Below are 26,774 nucleotides of genomic sequence, written 5' to 3'. Positions count from 1 at the left end.
ACCACAACTCGGCCTTCAAATCCTCAATTAAAGTCTATGAAATTTTATACCATTTTTAATCCAAAACACTAATTTGTTGATACAAACAACAATAGTTCATGTAATTTAACCAAAATCGAGTTAGAATCACTTACCTCAATTCATATGGTGAAAATCGCCTCAAACATCCCTTCAATTCGAGCTCCATAGCTCCAAATACGTTAAAAATGGCAAAACTCCGTTTTAGAATCTATCCAGGCAAGTCGCATTGGACACCTACGACTTATAAATTACATTTGACACCTGTGATTTGCCCGTGCCCCAGAAAATAACAATCTTTTCTGACACAAAAATTTGCATAACTCTCTCATACGATGTCCAAATTCGATGATTCTTTTTGTTATGGCTCTGTAATTTCAATACGGATCTAATGCTTCAATCAAAATTGAATTTGGAGCTTATTTTCTTACTGGGTTACTACTTATGCTTGAAAAAACGATGTTGAAACATTCTAGAAATATCCAAATTAAATTCTGGGTATAGTGCAAGGATTGTTATGCCGTGAAAAATAATAATGTAAGATCATTATACATTGAATGATAATAATATAGGACCATCCAGACCTAACGGAATAATCAAAACTCCCATTTGAGGTCGAATGCAAAAACTCAAACTTAGTCAACTCTTTCAACTAAAGGCCTCTAACATGAAATTTATTCTTCCGAACTAATCCTGAAACACCTAAAAATCAAAACCGACAATATACACTGGTCATAATACATCATATGAAGCTACTCAAGACTTCAAATAGTTGAACGGGATATAAATGCTCAAAACAACCAGTCGGGTCGTTATAAGAATGTAATAGCATACATACTTTTATAAGACTTACCAAAACTCTATAGACATTTATACTATTTAAAGGGTGATGAATTAAAAAAATATGAAAGATGGTCAGAATATAGATCCATCAAGCGTAAAAAAAACTAACGCAAAGACAAAGAAAATATAAATCACACGAGTGGAAAAATATTAAGCAAGTTGGGACTCAAGAATAAAGTCTATAGAAGATTAAATATTCGAAAATATGAATTTAAATCATACAAAAAAAACACATTCAACACATTGTAGTTTGCTACTTATAATCGCTAGAATACCTTGTGTCTTGCGAGTGAATGTGCTAGAAATAGTTTAGTCTCAATAGGAATAGTATAATAGGTCTGGGAATTCGTATTTTGAGTTTAATTAATTGTTGCCTTATAACCGTTTTCATAATTCGAAGGCCCAAGGAAAATTTTAATGCATTATTATTTTTAAACTTAATATATAACTATAATCCCATGTAAATTTACTCGGTACGGTTCGGTATTTTTTGATTTATTTTCATAAAATAAAAAATATACCCTAATTATCGGTACGATTATAGATTTATATAAAAACTTACGGTTTTATTAACAGAAACTTAAAAATCAGTTCGATGCGATACGGCTCGGTCAGTTTAGTCGATTTTTAAATATCCATTGATACCCTTAGCAAAGAGCATAAAATCATATTTCTTTTTCAACGAAATAACTTACTCCTCCGTTTCAATTTATGTGAATATATTCTTTTTAGTTCGTGTCAAAAAAATTAACCCCTTTTTATATTTAGAAATAATTTACCTTTATATAATAATTTATAACCACTTTTTTTTATACCACAAATTCTTTTCTTAAGCTTTATGCCCAATCAAATAGGTTCATATATAAATTGTAACGGAGGGAGCAGAAGAAAGCAAAATAATACGTCGTATTTCAATTTTTAATTTTATCCAAGAAAAGAGCAAGTAAAACCAAAATTTCGAAATGAAAAGAAAAATCTTATCCAAAACATAAAGGAACCAACCAAAGACAGTTTGCGTCTGTTACGAAGATAAAGACACCTGTTTAGACAGGTGTTGGAATGAGAATAAGACTCGGTAAAGAAATGACACGTATCTCTTCTCATTCGCGCTCATGTACAAATCTATTTAAGTTCTTTACATATACATGGTATAGAAACGAATCACATTTAGTTAATTTCTCGACAGATTAAAATAGATTTTCAAGAAAGAAAGTTGGTGTAAAAGAGTGAAAATGCAGGCCATGAAAGAAACAGCATCAAACTTTGCCGCTTCGGCAAAGTCTGGCATGGAGAAGACCAAAGCTGTTGCTCAAGAAAAGGTTTTCCATTACTTAATGGTTTAGTGTATACTATACACGATATCTTCCCATTAATTGTAGACGAACAATAATCATTTCTTAATAGATATTGCTCTACTGGCTTGAATTATATATACTTCCTATATATCTCAATAGTACTCCTACCATTTTGAAAAATAATAAAGGGTCTTGAAATATACAATAACTAAGGCATTAGCGCTTTGTGGATACAGGATTGTATTACTATGCTGCAATTATATTGCTACATTAGTTGAAGCAGCCAATTGTTTTAGTTTTTGTTGTCATTTTTGAATTTTCTTAAAAATAAAATTCACAGAATAAAAATATTACAATTCACAAATTTTGCACTCTCTTCATTTCAAAAAGAATAATCCTGTTGGACCTATTATAAATTGGGTTCCTTCCATTTCAAAAAGAATTAACCTATTACCATTTAGGAGTCATTTTGATCTTGAATACTTTGATGCAAATAGTTTTTAAAGAATTTATTTTTGTATTCACCACAAATTAGTCAATTTGACCCTCATACTCAAAAAAAACTTTTTTTAGTTCCAAAAAATAGAAAGGAGTAACTTAATGTTGAAAATATATACTCCTAGAAAATGTATGGTTTAAGGAAAAGTTGTTGCTTATATACGGGTTGTGACATATAAACTTCTAGCATTAGATCTTGATTTTCCTTTCTTTCTTTTTTTCCCTGAGCACAAGTGTGCTTTAACAAAGAAAGTTTATAAAGCGAGATAAAGTACGTAACCAAGAATTAACAATGTTCTTTTTGGTAATATTGCTTGATGGAAACAGATGGAGAGGATGACAGCAGACAACCCAACAGAAAAGGAGATGGCAACAGAAAAGAAAAAAGAAAGAATCAACGAAGCCGAAATGAACAAGCAAGAGGCTCGAGACAAGAATGCAGCAGCTAGACAAGGCTATTCTACTACTGGCACTGAAAAGACGCATTCCTACTCGACCACTGGAGCCACTGGGCACCCAACTGGTGCGCATCAGATGTCAGCATTGCCCGGCCACGGCAGTGGCGAACCGGCTGGACAGGTGGTTGAAGGTGTGGTGCAGTCTCACCCCATTGGAACTGCCACTGGAACTCAGAGATCTTCGGCTGCACATAATACACATGGTGGTGGTGGGGTTAACACTGGCTATGGCACTGGTGGTTCTTATAGTTAAAATTTCTGATTTAGCCATTGTAGCTTAATTTGGTGTTTGTTACTGTTTCTTTTCTTTTTTGTTTCTTTCTTTGTTAAGAGTGATGCATATTTTTGTCCTTTTAATTTTAATAAGGCGAATGATGTAAGTGGTGTATGTGAATTTGTGCTTAGACAACACTTTTATCATTTCATAAATATATCTATTTTGTAGAGAGAAGTGTGAATTGATTATTTATTTGCGTGGCGTAGTGAGGTGGACACCACAGTTGAGGAGCGTAGGGAGGATTAATGAGATGTTGAATGCCATATTGCTTAAGGATAGATTTTAAGCTTGTGTATTCTCCGCCCCCAACTGAATAGAGTGTGCCAACACTAAGCTAAAATGGGTTTTGCACTATACTAAGAAAGTTCACAAACGCTCCTTGAACATCTGATTTGTTCTTTAATGGGAATAACCAGATGTACTCGACGTTGCGGAAGCCAAATGTATATAGTGTGAATAAGTCACAACTACTATACCAAAAATTATGACAGCCACCAAATAATAAATAAGATAATAAAGCAATAATAAAGGGAACACCAGAATTTACGAGGTTCGGCTAATTTTGCCTACTCCTCGGACACAATCAATATTTTATTCCACTCCAAAATACAAGTGAAATAATACTAAAGAGAGAAGATACAAATGCCTTAAACAGATGAGAAGGCAAATGAGAGGTGTATTTAAATCTTAAACATTAAGCCTTCTTTTATAGGGGGAAAATTCCCCCAACTTTTGTTTTCCCACCGATGTGGGACAAACATTTTGCCAATTTCAACAAATCTCCACCTTGGCAAAATTCCACATCTTCAATTTTCTCTCAATAACAAATTTTGGTTGTGTCGTCATCTTCAATCTTCAGTGTTCAACAATGTTGATCAAATCCAAACAATGTTGAAACTTGATCGCAGTCACCACCTTTGTCAGCATATCAGCAGGATTCTCCGTAGTATGAATTTTTTTCACTGTGACTCCACCTTCTTCTATGATTTCTCGTACGAAATGATACCGAACATTAATGTGCTTCGTCCTTGCATGATAAACTTGGTTCTTCGCTAATTGAATAACACTTTGACTATCACAAAAAATTGTAATACCTTTTTGTTCAACACCAAGCTCCTTTAGCAATCCTTGAAGCCAAATTGCCTCCTTCACAGCCTCTGTAATAGCCATGTACTCTGCCTCTGTTGTAGACAAAGCAACTGTTGACTGCAAAGTAGACTTCCAACTAACTGGTGCCTTTGCAAAAGTAAACACATAACCAGTAGTTGATCTTCGTTTGTCCAGATCACCCGCAAAATCTGAGTCACAATATCCAACTACAGACTGATTGTCTTCCTGCTCAAAAACTAACCCGACATCTACAGTATTATGAATATACCGTAGAATCCACTTCACAGCTTGCCAATGCTCCTTCCCTGGATTGTGCATATATCTGCTAATAACTCCAACAGCTTGTGAAATGTCAAGCCTTGTGCAAACCATTGCATACATCAAGCTACCAACAGCATTTGCGTATGGTACCTTTGACATATACTCTCGTTCAGCTTCATCCATTGGCGACATATTAGTACTTAGCTTAAAATGGGGAGCAAGTGGAGTACTTACTGGCTTAGTCTTGTCATCTATACCAAAACGTTGTAGTACTCTTTTCAAATATTCTTTCTGAGATAAACAGAGTTTCTTTGAACGTCTATCTCTTATTATCTCCATGCCAAGAATTTTCTTTGCCTCACCCAAATCCTTCATCTCGAACTCCTTCTTCAGTTGAATTTTCAACTTATCAATTTCTTCCGAATTCTTGGAAGCTATCAACATATCATCAACATATAGGAGAAGATATACAAAGGAACCATCTTTAAGCTTGTGCAAATACACACAATGATCGTATTTGCTTCTCTTGTACCCTTGCCGCAACATAAACTCGTCAAATCGCTTGTACCATTGTCTAGAAGATTGTTTCAATCCGTACAACGATTTTTCAAGTTTGCACACCACATTTTCTTTTCCAGCAACTTTGAATCCTTCTGGCTGAGTCATGTAGATTTCCTCCTCCAAGTTTCCATGTAAAAACGCAGTTTTTACATCCATCTGAACTAGTTCCAAATCCAATTGTGCTACCAAAGCCAACATAATTCTAATGGAGGAATGTTTTACAACTAGAGAAAATACTTCATTGTAATCAATTCCCTCCTTTTGAGCATATCCTTTGGCCACCAATCTTACTTTGTAGCGAACATCTACTTGGTTAGGAAATCCTTCCTTCTTTGCAAATACCCATTTGCATCCAATTGCTTTCTTTCCCTTCGGGAGATTGGTCAATCTCCATGTATGATTCTGATGAAGGGACTGTATTTCATCATTCATGGCAATCCTCCACTTATCTTCTTCTGAACTTTGGACTGCGTCTTTATAAGTGGTAGGAACATCATCAGCTACAATTGAGGTTGCACAAGCAACTGTCTCTATGAGACGAACAGGTTTCGTTATTGTTCTTTTTAGCCTGTTGGTTGCTATTGATTCAAGTTGTTGTTGAGGTTCCTGAGTTGGAATTTCCTCTACTGGCTCTCCTTCCAGAGGGTAATCTTCATTTGTTTCCTCCTCTGCTTCTTGTGTAGGAAAAATAAATTTTCCCTCAAACTCCACCTGCTTAGAAGCACCTTTATTTTGTTTGGTATCTTCTGTTACCTTATTTACCATAGTAGATTCATCAAAGGTAACATCCCTGCTGAATATTACTTTCTTTGTCATAGGACACCATAAGCGATATCCTTTGACTCCAGAAGTAATTCCCATAAAAATAGCCTTCTTTGCCCTTGGATCCAATTTTGACTCTTTCACATGATAATATGCAGTTGAGACAAACACGTGCAAAGAGTCATAATCTATAGCAGACTTTCCATACCATTTTTCAAATGGTGTCTTGCCATCAATAGCAGCAGATGGTAAGCGATTAATGAGGTGGCATGCATATGTAACTACCTCAGCCCAAAATTCTTTGCCCAAGCCAGCATTGGACAACATATACCGTACCTTCTCCAGCAAGGTCCGGTTCATACGTTCTGCCACTCTATTCTGTTGTGGTGTATGTCTAACAGTGAAGTGTCGGACGATGCCATCATTTTCACAGACCTTATTGAAATAATCATTTTTGTATTCACCTCCATTGTCTGTGCGAATACACTTGATCCTCCTGCCTGTTTGATTCTCCACCATCGTCTTCCATTTGAGAAAAATTCCCAGCACTTCATCTTTGTTTTTCATTGTATACACCCACACTCTTCGAGAAAAATCATCAACAAAGGTTACAAAATAGTGCTTCCCACCCAATGAAGGTGTTTTGGAAGGACCCCAAACATCAGAGTGTACATAATCCAAAATGCCTTTAGTATTATGGATCGATGTACCAAATTTAACCCTTGTCTGTTTTCCTTTGACACAATGCTCACAAAACTCCAAGTTGCAAGCCTTGACTCTTTTTAACAATCCTTGATCTGATAGAGTTTTCAAGGATTTTCCTCCAGCATGTCCCAAGCGCATGTGTCATAGCTTGGTTGCTTCTGCCTCTTTGTCGTCACTGGATGTCACTGCCGCTGTCCCAATAACTGTACTGCCACAATAGCGGTACATATTATTATTCTTCCGATTAGCCTTCATTACCACTAGTGCACCGAAGCATACTCTCATCACTCCATTTTCTGTAATGATTTTGAACCCTTTTGATTCTAGGGCTCCCACAGAGATGAGATTCTTCTTCAAATCCGGTACATATCGAACATCTGTTAATGTTCTGATCATTCCATCATGGTTCCTTAATCATATTGAACCAATGCCATATGAGGTAAGAGGGCTGTTATCCGCTGTGTGGACGACTCCATATTCTTCTTCTTGAAATTCCACGAACCAGCCCCTGTTGGGACACATATGATAGCTACAAGCCGAGTCCATCAACCATATGTCTGATGATGTTGATGACTTTGTTGTAACTAATGAGAAGTCTGAATCATCACAATCAGCTACATTTGAATCCATAATGGCCTTTCCATTGTTATGTTTGGCCTTATTCTTCAACTTCGGACAGTCTTTCTTCCAGTGCCCTTTTTCTCGACAAAAAGCACATTCATCTTTGCTGGGTCTGGATCTTGACTTGGATCTTCCCTTCTTTGTCCTCATTTGATTTTGAGGACGACCCCTCACAAATAGTGCTTCTCCTTCTCTGCCCTTCTGTTTTTCTCGCTTTCTTTGTTCATAGCTGTACAAAGCCGAACAAACTTCTCTGAGAGAAACTTCGTCATTTCCATGGAGTAGAGTAGTTTCAAGGTGCTCGTACTCATCAGGAAGTGACGCCAATAACATCAAAGGCCAAGTCACCATCATCATAAGTTGTATCCATATTTTGCAAATCTGTGACCAACTTATTGAAACTGGTGATATGTTCATTCATCGTGGTACCAGGAACATAGGTGAAGTGAAACAGTCTCTTCTTCATGTACAATTTATTTTGACTGTTTTTCTTCAAAAATTTATCCTCCAGTGCTTTCCATAATTTACTTGTAGAAGTTTCCTTTGTGTATGGATATTTCTGCTCTCTAGCAAGGTAGGATCGAATGGTACCGCAAGCAACACGGTTGATAATTCTCCAATCTTCTTCTCCAATAACATCTGATTTCTTTTCTTCAATGGCCAGATCTAGCCCTTGTTGAAAAAGGACATCTAGAACCTCTCCTTGCCACATCCCAAAATGTCCGGACCCGTCAAAAATTTCTACCGCAAATTTCGCATTTGACACAATTCTTGTCATAAGCGAAGATGCCAATGATGACGTATTGTTGACACTTGATGTAGATTCTTCTTGTTTATTGTCTCCCATCTTTGACACAAATATTATTTAATAGCTGACGACACAAATCAAGATTATTTCCTTTCTGGTGTGGAAGATCAGACTAAGCTGCAACCACAGAGCATACTCAGACAGAACCTTGACTCAGTTACCAAGATAAATCTTTTCTGATGTGGAAGATCAGACTATGCTGCAACCACAGAGCATACTTAGACAGTACCTTGGCTCTGATACCAATTGTTGCGGAAGCCAAATGTATATAGTGTGAATAAGTCACAACTAATATACCAAAAATTATAACAGCCACCAAATAATAAATAAGACAATAAAGCAACAATAAAGGGAACACCAGAATTTACGAGGTTCGGCTAATTTTGCCTACTCCTCGGACATAACCAATATTTTATTCCACTGCAAAATACAAGTGAAATAATACTAAAGAGAGAAGATACAAATGTCTTAAACAGATGAGAAGGCAAATGAGAGGTGTATTTAAATCCTAAACATTAAGCCTTCTTTTATAGGGGGAAAATCCCCCCAACTCTTGTTTTCCCACCGATGTGGGACAAACATTTTGCCAATTTCAACACTCGAAATAGAAAATTATCAAACGAGTGAATAATAGGATCCCAGATATCAGGGTACAAATACTCAAATAGTCTATAATTGCTAATGGAATTGTCACCAAAAGAAAGGCGATTTGACTTTTAGGAATCATCTTTACTACTAGCAACAGGAAGCTTAAAAGAGGAAATATTCTAGGTTGAGGATGACCAAAGTCTGGCATGTCATAGGTGCAGTATTGGTGTGGTTGTAGTTGTGAAGTGAGCAAGAGGAGAAGATGGATGATGTTGTGACTTGTTAGCTGGCCATTTATAGAGGTCACCTTTTCTCCCTCCTTGCAGGAGGCGTGCCCCGTATTCAAATCCTTCACACAAAAAGAATAAGGAGAGAATTCAATAGATGTTTGATTATGGCGACAAAATGTAGCAACTGAAATTAAAAAAAATGATTCTTGGAGAACAGAGAACATTATGCAGATGAAAAGACTTAGTTTTATCACAAAGAAATGTAGTTTGACCAATATGAGTTATTGGTATTCCTTTACCATCACCAGTGATGATTTCATCATTGCTTGAGAAGTCAGTAGCAGAGTGAAGGGATTTTGGATTATATTTGATGTGGTGAGAAGCCCCCGAGTCAACAGTCCATGAACGTGAGTGATTGGCATCATAGTTTGTAGATTGGTAAAATTTGCCTGAACTTCAAGTGCATCGTGAGATTTAGAGCGACACACCTTAGCTATATGGCCAAACTTGTCACAAAGTTGACACTGCACTCTTTGTTGATTAGGCCTGTTATTGAACGCCTTTGAGTTGGTCATTTGTCCAGAAAAATTGCGGATGTTAGGCATGGAGTTGGAAATCCCTCCTCGTCGTTGAGAACCAGTGTGGTTTCTTCCATTAGAGTGGTTGAACGAGTTGCGCTGCTGGCTGAATTGTGCAGTGATAATAGGCTACTCATTCTTTGATTCTGAGTGCTCGAAAAAAACTTCATGCGCAAGAAGTTTGTCAAATAGTTCTTCAAAAGATATGGGATTATCACGAGCACGTATAGTTGCTGATATCTCTTTATATTCTGCTCCAAGTCCGCTCAAAACTTTGATGACTATTTCCTCATTTGTTAGAGGTGAGCCAGAGGTAGCGATATCATCCGCAATGGATTTAATTTCTTTCATATAGTCACCGATGAACTTAGAGTTGCGCCTGATGTTTAAGAGTAACTCACGAAGTCCAAAAATTCTTGCTTGAGATTTGTTTGCATAAGTTGTTTGCAAACTATCCCATGCATTTTTGGCAGTAGTTGCTTATGCGATCAGTGGCGCAATGGATGGATCGACATAGGCCTTATTGCACTACAAACAAGGTTGTCTTGCCTTAGCCACAATTTGTATGTTGGATTAGGAAGTGGACTGCCTTTGTCATCTGTAATACACACCGGAGGAATAGCAGATGTGGCATCTGATATGGTGTCCATCTCATTCAAATGATTTGGTAGCCAATTTTGTTGACTTGGTTTGGTTTGGTAGCCAACCTTGTTGAATTTGTATAATTTGGTAGCCAATTTTATTGACTTGGTTTGGTTTGGTAGTCAACCTTGTTGAAATTATGAAAAGGGCGTGTAAATTGTCAAATATTGTAGGCTTTAGAGAGTGGGGTTTTAGCTATAAAAGGAGAGCTTTAACTCTCATTTCTACACACCAACAAAGAGAGAAAAGAGAGGGCAAGGTATTCCATAAACTATAAGAAAATAGTTTGTGAAGAAAAATAGAGTGTGAGAGATATTGTAGTGAGGTGGAAAAAAGCAAAAGAGTGTTTATTTCTTTTGAGGGTGTAGTGGTCTTAGGAGTATTTTTTACTCGTTACTACACAGTGTAAAATTCCTCGCTATAGTGATATCAGTTGCTCTTCTTGGCCGTGGTTTTTTCCCTTATTCAGAAGGGTTTCCACGTAAAATCTTGGTGTCATTATTGCTGCATTTCTATTCTTGCTGATTTAACCATAACTTAGTGTTCTGCGTTTATCACTAATACCGTGAATACTATTTTTACGGGGTTTATTCCCAACAAGTGGTATCAGAGCCAAGGTTCTATCTGAGTATGCTCTGTGGTTGCAGCACAGTCTGAACTTCCACATCAGAAAAGAATTACTTTGATCTCCTAATAAATTGTATTTGTATTTGTGATAAACGATGGAAGCCAACACTAGTAGAATTGTTACCTTGAATGGCACAAATTATGCCATTTGGAAGGGCAAAATGGAAGATTTGCTCTATGTCAAGAATTTTCATCAACCTGTCTTCGCCACTGTAAAGCCTGATAATAAATCAGATGAAGAGTGGAATCTGTTACACAAGCAGGTTTGCGGCTTTATTAGACAGTGGGTTGACGATAATGTTTTGAACCATATTTCTGGGGAGACACATGCTCGGACCATATGGGAGCACCTTGAAAGTTTGTATGCTCGGAAAACTGGAAACAACAAGATGTTTCTGATAAAACATATGTTGGGTTTAAAATACCACGATGGTTCCGCGATGACAGATCATCTGAATAATTTTCAGGGGATCATGAACCAGTTATCTGCTATGGGCATTAAATTTGATGAAGAAATTCAAGGCTTGTTTCTACTTGGTTCCCTACCAGATTCTTGGGAAATTCTTAGAACTTCATTATCAAATTCTGCTCCGGATGGTGTGATCTCTATGGATCTTGCCAAGAGCAGCCTTCTAAATGAAGAGATGAGAAGAAAATCTCAGGGTTCCTCCTCATCAGATGTCTTGGTGACTGACTCTAGGGGAGAAGCAAGAATCGAGGTTCTCAAAATAGAGAACATAATAGAAGCAAATCCAGAAGCAGACTTAAAGATATTGAGTGCTATCATTGCGGGAAGAAAGAGCACACAAAGAAGTTCTGCCGGATTTTGAAAAAGGAGAATAGAGACAAGGAAGAACAGAAAGAAGATGGCAATCGTGTGGCCACCGTCACTACAGAAGATCTTGTAACAATCCTTGATACAGATCTGATAAATATTGCTTGTGATGAGTCAAGCTGGGTTGTGGACAGTGGTATCGCATCTCATGTGACATCAAGGAAGGAATTTTTCTCATCATATACTCAGGGTGACTTTGGAACTCTGAGTATGGGTAATGAGACTGTATCTAGGGTGGCTGGTGTTGGAACGATTTGTTTGGAAACTAGTATTGGAACTAAACTAGTTTTAAACAATGTAAAGCATGCACCTGATGTTCGTTTGCACTTGATCTCTGTTGGTGTTTTGGATGATGAGGGATATGTCAGTACCAATGGTGCTGGAAAGTGGAAGCTCACTAAGGGCTCCATGATTGTGGCTCGTGGGGAAAAGCGTCGTGGTTTATACTGGACTACGGCCTCTACCTGTGTTGATATGGTGAATGTCGTTAAGAGCCATAACTCTTCAACGTTATGGCATAAGAGGCTTAGCCACATTAGCGAGAAAGGACTAAATGTTCTGGCCAACAAGAAATTGTTGTCAAATTTTGAAAATGTAAAATTAGAAAAATGTGAGCACTGCTTGGCTGGAAAACAAAAAAGAGTTTCTTTCCAGTCTCATCCTCCTTCAAGAAAGACAGAGTTGCTTGAGTTGGTGCATTCAGATTTATGTGGTCCAATGAAGACAAGAACTTTGGGTGGTGCACTTTATTTTGCTACCTTTATTGATGATTGTTCAAGGAAACTTTGGGTCTACATCTTGAAGACTAAAGACTAAGTGTTGGGTGTCTTTAAGCAGTTTTAGGCTTCAGTTGAAAGAGAAACTGGAAAGAAGCTGAAGTGTATTCGTACTGATAACGGTGGTGAATATTGTGGACCGTTTGACGAATACTGCAAACAACAGGGTATCAGACACCAGAAGATTCCTCCTAAGACTCCTCAGCTTAATAGTTTAGCAGAAATGATGAACAGGACATTGATGGAAAGAGTCAGATGTTTGCTTTCTGAAGCAAAGTTGTCGAATTCCTTTTGGGGTGAGGCTTTGTTGACCGTCGCACATGTTATTAATCTATCCCCTGTGGTTGCTTTGCAAAGTGATGTTCCAAACAAAGTTTGGTATGGCAAGGATGTCTCCTATGACCATTTTAAAGTGTTTGGTTGCAAAGCTTTTGTATATGTGCCTAAAGATGAGAGGTCAAAATTAACTGCCAGACAAGGCAGTGCATCTTCATTGGTTATGGCCTTGATGAGTTTGGTTACAGGCTATATGATCCAATTGAGAAGAAGGTTGTGAGAAGCCGTGATGTTATCTTCGTGGAGGATCAAACCATTGAAGATATTAACAAAGCGGAAAAGTTTAAATCTTCAAGTTCTGAAGGTTTAGTTAATCTTGATCAAGTTCCTCATACAAATGGGGATGACACTGGTGGGCTCAATGATGATGGTGATGCCCAGAACCATATTCCAGATCAACATATTGATGGTGATGGGGATAACAATGCTAATGTTGATGAGGTAGATGCTCCTACTCACGAAGCTGTGGACTAGTTAGATATTCCACTCAGGAGGTCTTCTAGACCTCGTACTCCGTCCTCCCATTATTCACCCAATGAATATGTATTACTCACTGATGGGGGTGAGCCTGAATGTTATGCGGAGGCCATAGAAGATGAGCACAAGGATCAATGGATTGAAGCCATGCAAGATAAGATGAAATCTCTGCATGAGAACCATATTTATGAGTTGGTGAAATTGCCTAAGGGCATGAGAACTTTGAAGAACAAGTGGGTGTTCAAAGTTAAAGCTGAAGAACATAGTTTGAAGCCCAGATACAAAGCTAGATTGGTTGTCAAGGGATTTGGTCAAAGGAAAGGTATTGACTTTGACGAAATATTTTCTCCTGTTGTAAAAATGTCCTCCATTCGGACAGTTCTTGGTTTGACTGTCAGTCTTGATTTGGAGATTGAGTAGATGGATGTGAAGACTGCTTTTCTTCACGGTGACTTAGAAGAGGAGATTTATATGGAACAACCTGAAGGCTTCAAGGCAAAAGGTAAAGAAAATCTTGTATGGAAACTTAAGAAGAGTCTATATGGATTGAAGCAAGCTCCCAGACAGTGGTACAAGAAGTTTGAGTCTGTTATGGGGGAGAAAGGCTACAAGAAGACTTCTTCAGATCACTGTGTGTTTGTACAAAGATTTTCTGATGACGATTTTATCGTCGTCTTGCTATATGTGGATGATATGTTGATTGTGGGCAGGAATTCTTCCAAGATTGACGAGTTGAAGAAACAGTTGAATAAGTCTTTTGCAATGAAAGACTTGGGTCATGCTAAGCAGACTTTGGGCATGAGAATTACTCGTTCGAGAAATGAAAGGAAGCTTTACTTGTCACAGGAGAAGTACATAGAACGTGTACTGGAGCGCTTCAATATGAAAAGTGCTAAGTTGGTTCGCACACCTCTTCCTGGTCATCTGAAGTTGAGCAAGAAGATGTGTCCAACAACAACGGAGGAAAAAGAGAGAATGGCCAAGATTCCTTATTCCTCTGCCGTTGGAAGTTTGATGTATGCAATGGTATGCACTCGACCAGATATTGCTCATGCAGTCGGTGTTGTTAGCAGATTTCTTGAAAATCCAGGAAAAGAGCATTGGGAAGCTGTAAAGTGGATACTCAGGTATCTAAGAGGAAGCTCACGTGAATGCTTATGTTTTGGAGGATCAAATCCAATTTTGAAGGGCTATACAGATTCTGATATGGCAGGTGACCTTGATAACAGAAAATCCACTACTGGATATTTGTTTACTTTTTCAGGGGGAGCTATATCATGGCAGTCGAAGTTGCAGAAGTGTGTCGCACTATCTACAACTGAAGCGGAGTATATTGCGGTTACTGAAGCTGGCAAAGAGATGATATGGCTCAAGAGATTTCTTCAAGAACTTGGATTGCGACAGATGGAGTATGTTGTCTATTGCGACAGTCAGAGTGCAATAGACCTGAGCAAAAACTCCATGTACCATGCGAGAACAAAACACATTGACGTCAGATATCATTGGATTCGTGAGCAAGTGGAGAATGAATCACTTCAAGTCAAAAGGATTCACACGAGTGAAAATCCTGCAGATATGTTGACCAAGGTGGTACCAAGAGAAAAGTTCGAGCTATGCAAAGAACTTGTCGGCATGCACTCAAACTAGAAGATAGTGCTACCTCCTCTAGATGAATGAGACTGGAGGGGGAGATTGATATGGTGTCCATCTCATTCAAATGATTTGGTAGCCAATTTTGTTGACGTGGTTTGGTTTGGTAGCCAACTTTGTTGAATTTGTGTAATTTGGTAGCCAATTTTATTGACTTGGTTTGGTTTGGTAGCCAACCTTGTTGAAATTATGAAAAGGGTGTGTAAATTGTCAAATATTGTAGGCTTTAGAGAGTGAGGTTTTAGCTATAAAAGGAGAGCTTTAACTCTCATTTCTACACACCAACAAAGAGAGAAAAGAGAGGGCAAGGTATTCCATAAACTATAAAAAAATAGTTTGTGAAGAAAAATAGAGTGTGAGAGATATTGTAGTGAGGTGGAAAAAAGCAAAAGAGTGTTTATTTCTTTTGAGGGTGTAGTGGTCTTAGGAGTATTTTTTACTCGTTACTACACAGTGTAAAATTCCTCGCTATAGTGATATCAGTTGTTCTTCTTGGCCGTGGTTTTTTCCCTTATTCAGAAGGGTTTCCACGTAAAATCTTGGTGTCATTATTGCTGCATTTCTATTCTTGCTGATTTAACCATAACTTAGTGTTCTGCATTTATCACTAATACCGTGAATACTATTTTTACGGGGTTTATTCCCAACAGCATCAATGTAGGATAGGAGATCATATCCAAATAGTTGGGTGGTTACTTGGGCTTGCCAAGTCGAATAGTTTGAGCTTCCCATCGGTTTGATCGAGAGCTGCAACGCTGGGTTGAAGGAAATCAATTGTGCTGGTTGGATCACATTTCCATGGCTGAAAATGGTTGGTGAAGTGATGGTGCTTGAGTTTTCTCCCATTAGGCTTTATCTGGATGAGAAAAAAAAAGTTGCAGAATTTGTTTGAGTTGCTCGTGTGAGCTTAAGGCTTCTGATACCATAAACAGTAAGACTTGGTATTCCAACTTGTATTTTACAGTCATGTAAATGAGTACATTTATAGCTGAAGAAGTACAATCATAGTATAAGTATTGTAGATGAAGGAGAGAGGCTTAGGAGATATATACAACAATTGAATTCAAATGAAACTCTTAGCTCTGTTTATCCTTATCCTTATCAATCTTCACTTCTTCAAAACTTCCGGATATGGTTTAAGAAACAGAGCATTTTGATTCAAACAGCATCAGACTTAATATCCCAAGTTTGAAGATATTTTTTCTGCACCACAAATGTTTAGCATAAGAGCATCAAATATGATTCCTGAACTATGAATCTTCTAGGAGAACTAACGCCAGAGCAAGTTTAAAGTAAATAGAAGCGCATAACTTCAGCAAGGAACTCAATGATGGGAACAACTCTATTTTTTTTATTTTTTATTTTTGACTTTTTTCATTATCGATGTGATTCAGGAAAAGACTTAATCATCTTCCTTATCCCAATGATTTCTCTCCCAGGGTAGGAGGTAATCCCATATGTTCATCCGGTGAGTTTCAGAATCAACGGGAACTCAATATTAAAAAGGTTGTTCTTGCATGCTAACTATGCCCTTCACTAAATTTACTAAATTATAAACATTTTAATGATCAAAGTAAATTTAAATGTTAGTAAAAATAACATCTTCATGCACTTACTACACCAAAAAAATGCAAAGAAACAAAGAACAAAAGCCCTAGGGTTGAATAACAAGCAAATATTTCTTATTTCACATTAGCATACCGTGGTCATTCCACGCAGGAACTTGCATCAGTATTGCAGGTTAGGTGCTAACTGATTTTTTCTATAAAGGACACCAGCATAAGTGTCCTCAAAAACTCTACTCCCAACGGGCTACACCTTAAGCAAAAGAGAGAGCTTTATACAAGTGAAATCAAGACATTGAAATGCACTTTTCATGTGTTTCAAGATATTTTCACTAATTATCATCAAGCATTTACATATGGGTTGGATGATAACGTGGCATGCCACGCGGTGTCCATCTCACCAAGATGTCAATGTCACATAGGATTGGATGTCTACCTTGGACAGCTCTGACGGAAAAGGGATATATTTGAGCAACTAACATAACGTTAGGAGTATTTTTAGATTGATAGTATAATAAAGGGTAAATTTGATCCTTTTCTTGTAGCAGAGGAGTAAATTTGACCATTTTCCCTTTGTTTATTGACAGGAGATAAACGCCTACGTTATGATCAATTTCTTCTTCTTCTTTTTTTTTAATCGATGCGGGTGTTTAACCGTAGGATTTCAAATAATTACTGTTCTGAAGGAGGTAGTATATAACTTGTGGTTCGGCTTTAGTAGTTTAAATTAAATTTTGTATGTGTTGAAAATTATTAAATATATATAAAAATTAAATTTAGAATAAAGGGATGGAGGTAACATAATAACGTGGGTATGGCAGAATTTAATAATTTTGATTTAAAATTATGTATAATAAAAAATTATTAGATGTGTATAAATTAAATTTAGAATCTAATTCCAGTAATATTATGTATATGTACTAAAAAGTTATTAATTGCGTATAAGAATTAACTTTAGAATCTAGTTAGTAAAATTTGAAGTTGTATCTTAGAATTCAGAACTCAAAAATTCTGACTCCCCTTATGCTCCAAATGACCACTACTCGAATGACCTTTTCTCTTCTCTTAAAGATAAAGACAAGAGAATATTGTGGTGTTTGATTGGTAGAGTGACCAATGTAATTTTAAAACTTTACTGGATTTGTAATATGGTTGCGCAGCACTTTTGGTTTTATCAATAGGTCCTATCATGATAAGATTTTACCCATAGGTCCTATTGTTACAGTCGAAGCTACCAAAGTAATATCGCCCCCGGAAAGAGCCATGCATGCAATTAAGTCATATTGACTGAAGTTTTCTGAAAAATTTTACAAGCATGTTAAAGATGAGCTTGAGCCTCCCACAGAAATGTGTGGTGGTGTCATCTAAAAATGGGTACTATAACTTTTTATATATATCTTTCCAAGGATGCCTGATTGGACGTCTCCAGCAGTTTGGGATGAAGAGATGCTTTTCTTATTTGTGTAGAGAAACATAAAAACAATAAAGGAACTAAAAAACAACCGATAAATAAAATATTCTGTCACTGAAGATTCAAAACATTGTTTAAACTTATCCTTTTCGATAACTTTGGTGTTCGCATGACCCCAAAAAAAAAATCTTATAGTGTTCGAAACTTGACTAATTCATTAACCTTATAGGAGTAATTCACAAGTACTGTATCAATGTTAATCGTCGAAACTAAATCAGATAAACTAGAAGGGGACGATTGGAGCAATTGATCTCAGCATGAAATTTGATATAAGATAATATAGTGTTTGATTGGTCGTATAAGATATACATAATAGTTACCGCATTATAATGTAACTTTTGGTTGGTGAAATTAAATAATATTTATAGTACTACTCAAGAATTCATGTGTCATTTTATGAGAGATATAATGTAGAATAGAGACACTGTATTAACAGCAATGGGTCTATCTATTTAAAGACAAAAATTCCCTTTCGAAGTAAGATTTTTCATCTACAACAATCTCTTTTAATACTATTAATTATCATATACCATCAATGTCACATTTACCATACTCAAAATAGTATAAACATTATAACAGACAAAAAAAAAACTTATTTAACGAGAAGTTTTATTTTGTATCTCATACAACTTACACTAGTTGTATGAGACTCCTTTTTGTTTCACAAATTTGTGGACCCCAATCTTACACTTCTTGTCCATAGAAATCTGGATCTACAAAACTGTGAGACAAAAAAGTTGTCTTAGAATAAAATTTTCCCTCTTTATGCAACGACACTTATCTTACAGTTTTCACTGTATCCCTTCACATCCCCATAGCCGTCGTGATCCACAGGTGAAGTTACAGATATACTAATCAGAAATCACAAAAAATATGCATGGGATGAAAGTGGAATATAGAAGAAAAAAGGATGGCTAATTAAGCATCTGACACAAATAAGCAAAGCTAGAACTAGTACGTCTGTTCCTTTAAAATGTCAAAACCATGCAGAGACAGTAATAACTCAATCTACGAAAGTTGCATTAATAGAGCCCAAAATTGAGAATAATACAATGGACCAGCACAACCGGGCATGCAGTAAAGCAAGGGACTACAAAGACTTAAGCTGCCTATAAAGCTCACACCCCTGTTTTGCGCAATTCAGTAGCACCATGGGCAAAGTGGCACCTTTCTCCAAAAGTGCAAGAACCTTTAGCAAAATTCTCACACAGCTTAGTCTTGTAGTTGCTCATTTGAGGTGGAGGTCCGCCCTGCACTGCCGGTGCTCTTCCAGGGCCACCAACTGATCCAAGGCTGCTGATCAACTCTCTTACCATGGCACTAGCCTGCGAAATTTGTTCAAATGTGCCCTCCAGCTCAATGTTCCTGAGATTTTTATCTGTTTCATGCTCACGGATAGCCAGCTTGGCTCCTGTCTGCCGACAGATCTGCTTAGAGTTCACCCCGCCCTTCCCAATGATAGCTCCAGCAAGGGAAGCATCGACACTGATCTTTGCAGTGGCTGAGGTACCAAAGCTAGCAGCAGGTCCTGAAATAGGAGGCTCCATTCGCCCACCAAAACGGCCAGGAATAGGTCCACCCCCCATGGCACGTGGATCATCTTGTGATGGCACGATAGGCTTGCCAATTTCCCAGTCCCCATGAGCAAAATGGCATTTGTCCCCAAACTTGCATCCTTCAGCTGAGTTGAACTTGTTGCAAAGTTTGGTTTTCACAGCAGGAGTATTCCCATTGGGCATGGGTGGTGCTGCTGCATTCCTCGATGCTGGAGACGGTGCCATATTCATCATCTGGGCCACAGCATTATAGCCACCAGGAACATAATGAAGAAAGTGGCAGCTCTCACCAAAAGGGCAGCCAGCAGTGCTGCATAAGAACAAGATAAACTTCAAAATCAGATTCCGCATATCATATAGCAGCATGGATGATGCAGACAGCAGACACAAGCAGATAATCACACTTTCAACACAACTGGACTAGAATATTAGCACAAGTGCACTCTAGACACAACGCAAAATATCCTATTACACTAACCAAGCAATAGCACTCTTCCTGGACCATTAAGTGAAGCTATCAGGTTCGTCGGTCATGATGTGAGATTGATTTAATCATGTAATCCAACTGCATGAAGTAGGGTCAAGAGAGGCTAGAGTTCTATAATCTAACTACCTAGAAGACAATGAGCATGTAAGATAACTGCATAAAGCAGGTTTGGAGAGTCGATCCAACTTCCCAGAAGTCGATCACCACATCTTGCCACCCCCAAAAAAAAAAAAAGAAAAACCTCCAAAGCAGATAAACAAAGAAAACTATCCATTTGGAACAAAAGCAAAACAGCACTTCAAGAACAAAAATTGAATTAAAAAATAAAAATAAATGGAAAAAAAATGTATTAACTCCAATATAGTCTTCTTTTATTAGCACCCACCACCCACCACTCCACAATTCCAGAAAAGAAGACAGTTTAGCACCAACATAAAATTGTTAAAAACACCTAAAAGAAAAGAGAGAGAAAAATCATTTTAAAAATCTCTTCCTCCGCAAAAAATCTCTAGCTTCTGGAAACAATATAGAACACAGAAAGATAAAAAGCTTAGCAGCCTGGCTGGCTTAATCACTTAAATGTGTTTCAAAAATATCTAATGGCCTGGTGGCAATTGACTTGAGCCTTGGGGTTTGCTCCCTTTCAAGGTCTCAAGTTCGAAACCCACTGGGTGCAAACAATTTCTGAGGACCATCGGACTGGGTAAAACCTGAATTAACCGTGGTGCACTTGCGGGAAACTCCTTGCCGAGGGCCTATGCACCCCCGGGATTAGTCGGGGCTCTTAAAGACTCGGACACCCGGTGCAAATCAAAAAAAATATCTAATGTACGAAACTCACTCGCGCATTGACAAAGTATCAATACTTCTAATGGGAAAAAATACACGCCATCTCTTTTGTGCAAATCAATATCTATAACCCAACTAGTAGAACACCACTTGCATCTGCTCTCAGTGTACTTTCGAAAAAAGAAAATAAAATCTACAAGAGCATATATACTTCCATGTTCTTCCAAGTGTCACAAGCGACTCAGAAAATCTCAATGCAGAACCAGTCAATATAATCAAAAGATTTACAAAGATAGATAAATAGGATGCACAAAAATCAAGATAAACAGCACTGGAGCTTACAGATGTCACTGAGTATTTTAATCTCAATATTTTTAACAGCAATTCACCACTTAAACCAACTTACAACAGTTCTCAGAGAGCCAAAAGAGTTCCAAAAAAATGGGCCATTAAGACCGTTAAACAGTAGCTAAAATCCACTGTAGATTACAAGAATTAAACTAGAGTTAAAGAGAAGCTAGTATACCTCGGTAAATAACAGATAGAATCACGTACCTGCTATTCTAAATACATTACAAGAAGGCTGATAACAATTAAGATAATTATGGGGCAAACAATTACATGATTGTTGGGATACAACAAACCATAAAAGATTGTTATTTTCAGAAAATATAGAAGTTTGTCATTGAGAAATCATATTGTTTCTCACTCCATCTCCATTACATCTGTGAATGCTATCTCTGGAAAATTTGTTAACAATAGCTTGTATGTGAGAAACCAGGGACATTATAATTCCTCCAAATGCGTAATAACTGACAATAATTATCTCAGCAAAATTGTTCATCATTATGCTTTTAGAGCATTTGGGAATCTCACGAGCAGAAATCTATTTTTTGGCGCTTATGACAAGAGAAGAATTATTAGAAATTACGAATTGTTGCACTTGAGATCAATTAAATTCCACAACAAATTAAAGTTCAAACTTCAATATTAGATTAGATAGGTAAAGATTTGAACCTGAAAAACTTCGTGCATGGCTTCGATTTGCTTCCTATACCACTTGATAACGAGTCCATTTCTGTTGCACCAAATTAATTAAATTTTTTACCAGTTAGAAATTAGTTAGTTGTTTAAGAACTGATGGTAGATTAAAATTAGACAGACATCATAATTTTTATTACCAGCATAACAGGACTTGGCTATAAGGTGATAACTCTTCAAGATACCCAACTTTTTCATCATACAAAGCAGACGTAACTATATTAAATTTCAATTCAGATGGTCTTAAGGTTTTTTCTATGTATACAATAAAAACTATTGGTTATTCTCAATTTCATCCTTTAGGGTGAGATAAAAATAAAATTTCAAAAATGTAGTCTCAACTACCCCTTTCAAAATACTCTCTGCATCCCAATTTATAAATTTATACAACACTGTTTCTGTTTTGGGATGTACAAAATTATTCCAACGCATTTCTAATTTTTTTTATAACCAGAAATTTATTTGGGGCCAACATTTAGGACCAACTACAGCCTTTGAAACTTGGGAATAATGGTCCCGCCGCTCTACCTTTCTCCACTTAAATACCAGGCCTAGTTCTCATGGTGCAGGGCTCGAACCTGTGACCTAAGTCACAAGTCCCAACACATTCTTAATATTATTTCATATATCTGTAGCACTATTCAAAAATTCAAATTCATTTAGCAATTCGAATATTTCAATTACTTTTTTTCCAAATATCACTCTAGTAGTTCTACCACAACCACTATTAGATTAAATAAATCAAATTAATATCTCAAACAACGTTCCAGCCAAATGCTGTCAAACAATAAAAATGCTTCTATAACCACTAAAGAATATAACAAAAAGGTTAGTAAAGCACAGCAAAACAAGCAAGAACCTTAAAAGCGAAAGTAGATCTAAGACGTTTTGTAAAACAAAAGAAACAAAAACACAAACCTGACTTAGCCTTCTTGAAACCGCCATTGGCATTAAAACCACCTTCGTTTCTGTTTCTCTTCCGAAGGTCCATGTCTACTAACTCTCAGATCCAAACAGACGAACCAAAATTACAACTAAAAATAATGATAAAGTAGAACAAAAATAGAAGCGTAAACGAAGAAAGATTTAGGAAGAAAAAACCCTACCCTAGAACTAGGGTTTTTCTCGAAGGGGGGAGAAGAAGAAGAAGGGTGTGGCGGTTGAAGAGAGAAGCAGAAAGCGTGGTGAATAAGAGATGAGATAATGAATAGAACAAACAGTACCCACTAAATAATAATATCAATAATATTATTAGTAGTAGTAATAATAAATAGTGGAATCCTATGATTTGTAATTTTGGATTTGGAAATTAGGGTTTAAATTTGGTTAAGAGTGTGAGTTTGGATTCCGCCCGCGAGTTCCTCGAAATTTGGATTTGGATGAGAAAAATCAGGGAACGTCACGTGCTCTCTGTGATGTTAGCTGAGGGATATAATAAGTCACGTGCACCTGGTTCTATTTGGGCTGTGGTTGCTTTTGGGCTGAATTGCCAATGATAGCCCAGTAGTTAACCCACTTGCGTAGTTGTAAAATTTTGGAATTTTTATCTCCTATAACAAAGGTTAACACCTTATTTATTTTAAATAAATACCATTTAAAAATTATATTCTATAGATACTTTTTAATGTTTATAGCAAAATATCTAATTTTGGTACCTCCTACCCCTAAGTCACTAAATACGCTATTCAGTTACATTATTTTCTTTCTCTCTCTAATTTGATACATATCATTCTCTCTTCCAAATAATACCGGATTCATTGACCGACCACCACTTCTCTTGGCTGGGATTTGGGAACCTCCTCTCCGGCGAAATCCAGTTGTACGGATCTCTCTCTCTCTGTCTCATTTCATCTCCTAGATTTTCCGTCAGATTTGAACTTGGTTATCTCAATTCCCAAATTCAAAAATGGGGGAAAACGATTTTTTAACCCCAAAGGCCCAATTGTAAGTACTAAACAGAGAATTTGACCCCGGATGGTGAAGGAGCTGCTGAGGACGGAGATGAACGTCGATGTTAGAAGGGAAACGAGCCATGGCTTCCTGTTGTTGTTGCTGCTTCTGACGTTATTGGTGCATCTGCTGCAATAGGAGTAGCTGGAATTTAGGGTTTGTTCTTGAACAAAGACAACGGATTTTGGGGCTAAGCAATTTGATTTTCTGTTAATATATTTTAATATATTTTCAACGTATCACGCTGTATTTTCATGTATTTCATTGTCTTTTTTTATTGTAATTCAATGTATCTCGTTGTATTTCCTTAAGTATATACATATGTTTTGGCTTCACTCCATTCTTTCCTATTTATGTGTCTGATTGTGTTTTTAGTTGTAAAATGTTATAATCTTGAAGGTAATAATGTTGAAATCAATTGTTTGGACAAGAGGGGTTGCTCTGATGGTAAGCAACCTCCACTTCCAACCAAGAGGTTGTGAGTTCGAGTCTCCCCAAGAGCAAGGTGGGAAGTTCTTGGAGGGAAGGATGCCGGGGGTCTATTTGGAAAACACCTCTCTACCCCAGGGTAGGGGTAAGGTCTGCGTACATACTACCCTCCCCATACCCTACTAAGTGGGATTATACTGGATTGTTGTTGTTGTTGTTGTTATGTATTCAGATGTATTATATAATTTTCTCTGAAGATTGCTATGTTTTGGGGGTATTTTTCGGTTGAGAATATTTTTTATAACTGAAAATACAAAATTTGTGTGTTATAATTGAGTTTGTTGAGTTATATTAGGAGTCTATTATGTTAATTGATTCACTTTCTATTTTAAAAATAGTGTAATCCCCTATTTCACGCCGTGAATATAGTAAAAAATAATTTATTCAACTGTAATCCCATGTTTTACTCCATGAATACAGTCGAATACACTCGAATACAACACTGATTAGCTGGACTTCCCTGATTCACGCTTATTTTTGCTACTGTATTGATGAATACAATAGCTTAAATACACCAAATACATCTTATAACCACAGAAAAGGTATCTATAATCCGTAATATAGCAAATGGTATCTATAGATGGTTAATTACTACTAAAAGATAGTGATTTATGAAAATTTCTACAATTTTCATGTGGCGCCCAGTTTTGCGCCACACATTGAATTTGTACCAACTTTTAAGAAAAAGTTTAACTAATATTCAATCTTTAGATAACTTCAGATTCATATATTTTTCTCTTCTTCGTGATTGTTTACAATAAATTTGTGCATAATTTGCAATCACAAATAACTATAAAGAAAAAAGGATTTAATTGATAAACATGACAGGTTACAACTCTATTTATCCCTTGATTCTTCCCTTTGATTTGTTATCCGTAATTCGAGGGTCTTAGCGGCATATTTCTCGAACGTAGGATGATATACATCTTCTTGATGTATTTGATGATCAAGAAGCATATAGCAACACTCCATTTGGATCTTGAATGTTGCTAAAACTTTGAGCAAGAGTTATTTGACATGATCGTATATTTGATCTCTTTGTGCATATTTCGGGAGTTCATAGAATGGCTGAGATGATCTCCATTTTTGTGATATTCTTTAAGGGAATATGTAACCCCTTTTTATAGGAGTGACCTAGGGTTGAGGTAGAGTAGCCTCCAAGCTAGAGATTTGGTAGAGTAGCCTCCAAGCAACCCTAATAGACTCCTATAATTTCAAGAGTCGTCTTGTAGTATCTTGAATTTAAGATTTAGGTTGATCCGTTAAAATTTTGATGTCTACAAATGCTCCTTACTTCAAGGTTTGTCGGGGTGTAGGCTTGCCGAAACTTGAAGACGAGACTTGAAGTACTCGATTATCGCAACAGATAATTTTGAATCTTGTAGTTTTTGATTTGCAAGTCAGGATCCCAATACCTTTTTATTATATTTGTGAAAAATAAAATATTTTTATTTCTCTATTCATGCATTTTTAGTTTGCTAATTCACCGCTCAACTCTTTCTAGTTTTCTCAAATAGTAATTAAAATAAGAAATATTTTGTAACGATCCGACCGGTCGTTTTGCTTTCTAGAACCTCGTTCCCTTAAATAAGACTTTCTGTACTTTCTTTTATAATTTATGACTTGCGGAGATGGTTGGTTCAGAAATTGGAAGAGTTTGGGTTAAAATCGGAACACTTGGCTCCTTAAGGTTGGCTTAAAAGGCCAAGTTTGACTTCGGCCAATATTTTGAGTAAACGGCCTCGGAATCAGGATTTGACGGTTCCAATAGGTTCATATGATGATTTCGAACTTGGACGTATGTTCGGATCGGGTTTCGGATTACCCAGGAGCATTTTGGCGCCTAATAATGAAAATTGGTTCTTGAAGAACTTTGAAGTTCTTTAAATTTGGTTTGGAGAGGGTTTTGGTGACATCGAGGTCCGAATGGGATTCCGAGACTGAGAATAGTTGTGTAATGTCATTTAATACTTGCACCCAAAATTTGGTGTCATTCCGAGTAGTAAAGTACGTTTCGGCGCATTGGAAGTAAATTGAAGAACTTGAAGTTCTTAAGTTTGACTCAATTGTTATAGGATGTGATTCTTAGTTTTAATGTTGTTCGGGCATTTTGTGAGTTCGAGCGAGTCCGTTTTATGATTCCAAACTTGTTGGTATGTTTGGATGGGGCCTCGGGATCCCCGGGTGCCATTTGGACGATGCGCGAGTTGAGTTTGAAACTCAACAGGGCTTGCTGGTGCACCAGTTCTGGTGTGCCCGCACCTGCGAGCCTATTTCTGCAGGTGGGAGCTCATAGGTACGAGCCAAGCACCGCAGATGCGATCCAAGGATGGCCAGTCAGGTTCCGCAGATGCGGCTCCGTCTACGCAGAAGCGGGAGCCCGTCCGCAAGTGCGGCCCTAGCCGGCCCATCCAATTCCGCAGAAGCGGACACCTGGTCCGCAGAAGCGGATCCGCAGGTTCAACCAATG

At 37.2% G+C, this 26,774-nt stretch overlaps 2 protein-coding genes across 2 annotated transcripts; one reads left to right on the top strand and one right to left on the bottom strand.

The window, feature by feature from the left end:
- Positions 1-2,006: 2,006 nt before the first annotated feature.
- Positions 2,007-3,556, top strand: LOC107784966 (late embryogenesis abundant protein 46). Its single transcript, XM_016606174.2, has 2 exons — positions 2,007-2,180; positions 2,982-3,556. The coding sequence occupies exons 1-2, from the start codon at positions 2,094-2,096 to the stop codon at positions 3,363-3,365; spliced, it is 471 nt and encodes a 156-aa protein (XP_016461660.1). The 5' UTR covers positions 2,007-2,093; the 3' UTR covers positions 3,366-3,556.
- Positions 3,557-18,888: 15,332 nt separating this feature from the next.
- LOC107828626 (zinc finger CCCH domain-containing protein 52-like) lies at positions 18,889-23,093 on the bottom strand. Its single transcript, XM_016655976.2, has 3 exons — positions 22,784-23,093; positions 21,842-21,902; positions 18,889-19,858 (listed from the first exon to the last, which is right to left on the bottom strand). The coding sequence occupies exons 1-3, from the start codon at positions 22,854-22,856 to the stop codon at positions 19,111-19,113; spliced, it is 882 nt and encodes a 293-aa protein (XP_016511462.1). The 5' UTR covers positions 22,857-23,093; the 3' UTR covers positions 18,889-19,110.
- Positions 23,094-26,774: the final 3,681 nt, after the last annotated feature.

Source organism: Nicotiana tabacum, chromosome 6 (assembly GCF_000715075.1).
Source record: "Nicotiana tabacum cultivar K326 chromosome 6, ASM71507v2, whole genome shotgun sequence".
NCBI classification, from domain to species: domain Eukaryota; kingdom Viridiplantae; phylum Streptophyta; class Magnoliopsida; order Solanales; family Solanaceae; genus Nicotiana; species Nicotiana tabacum.
Note: the sequence above shows the minus strand (reverse complement) of the source record. Positions and strands in the feature narration are given on the sequence as shown.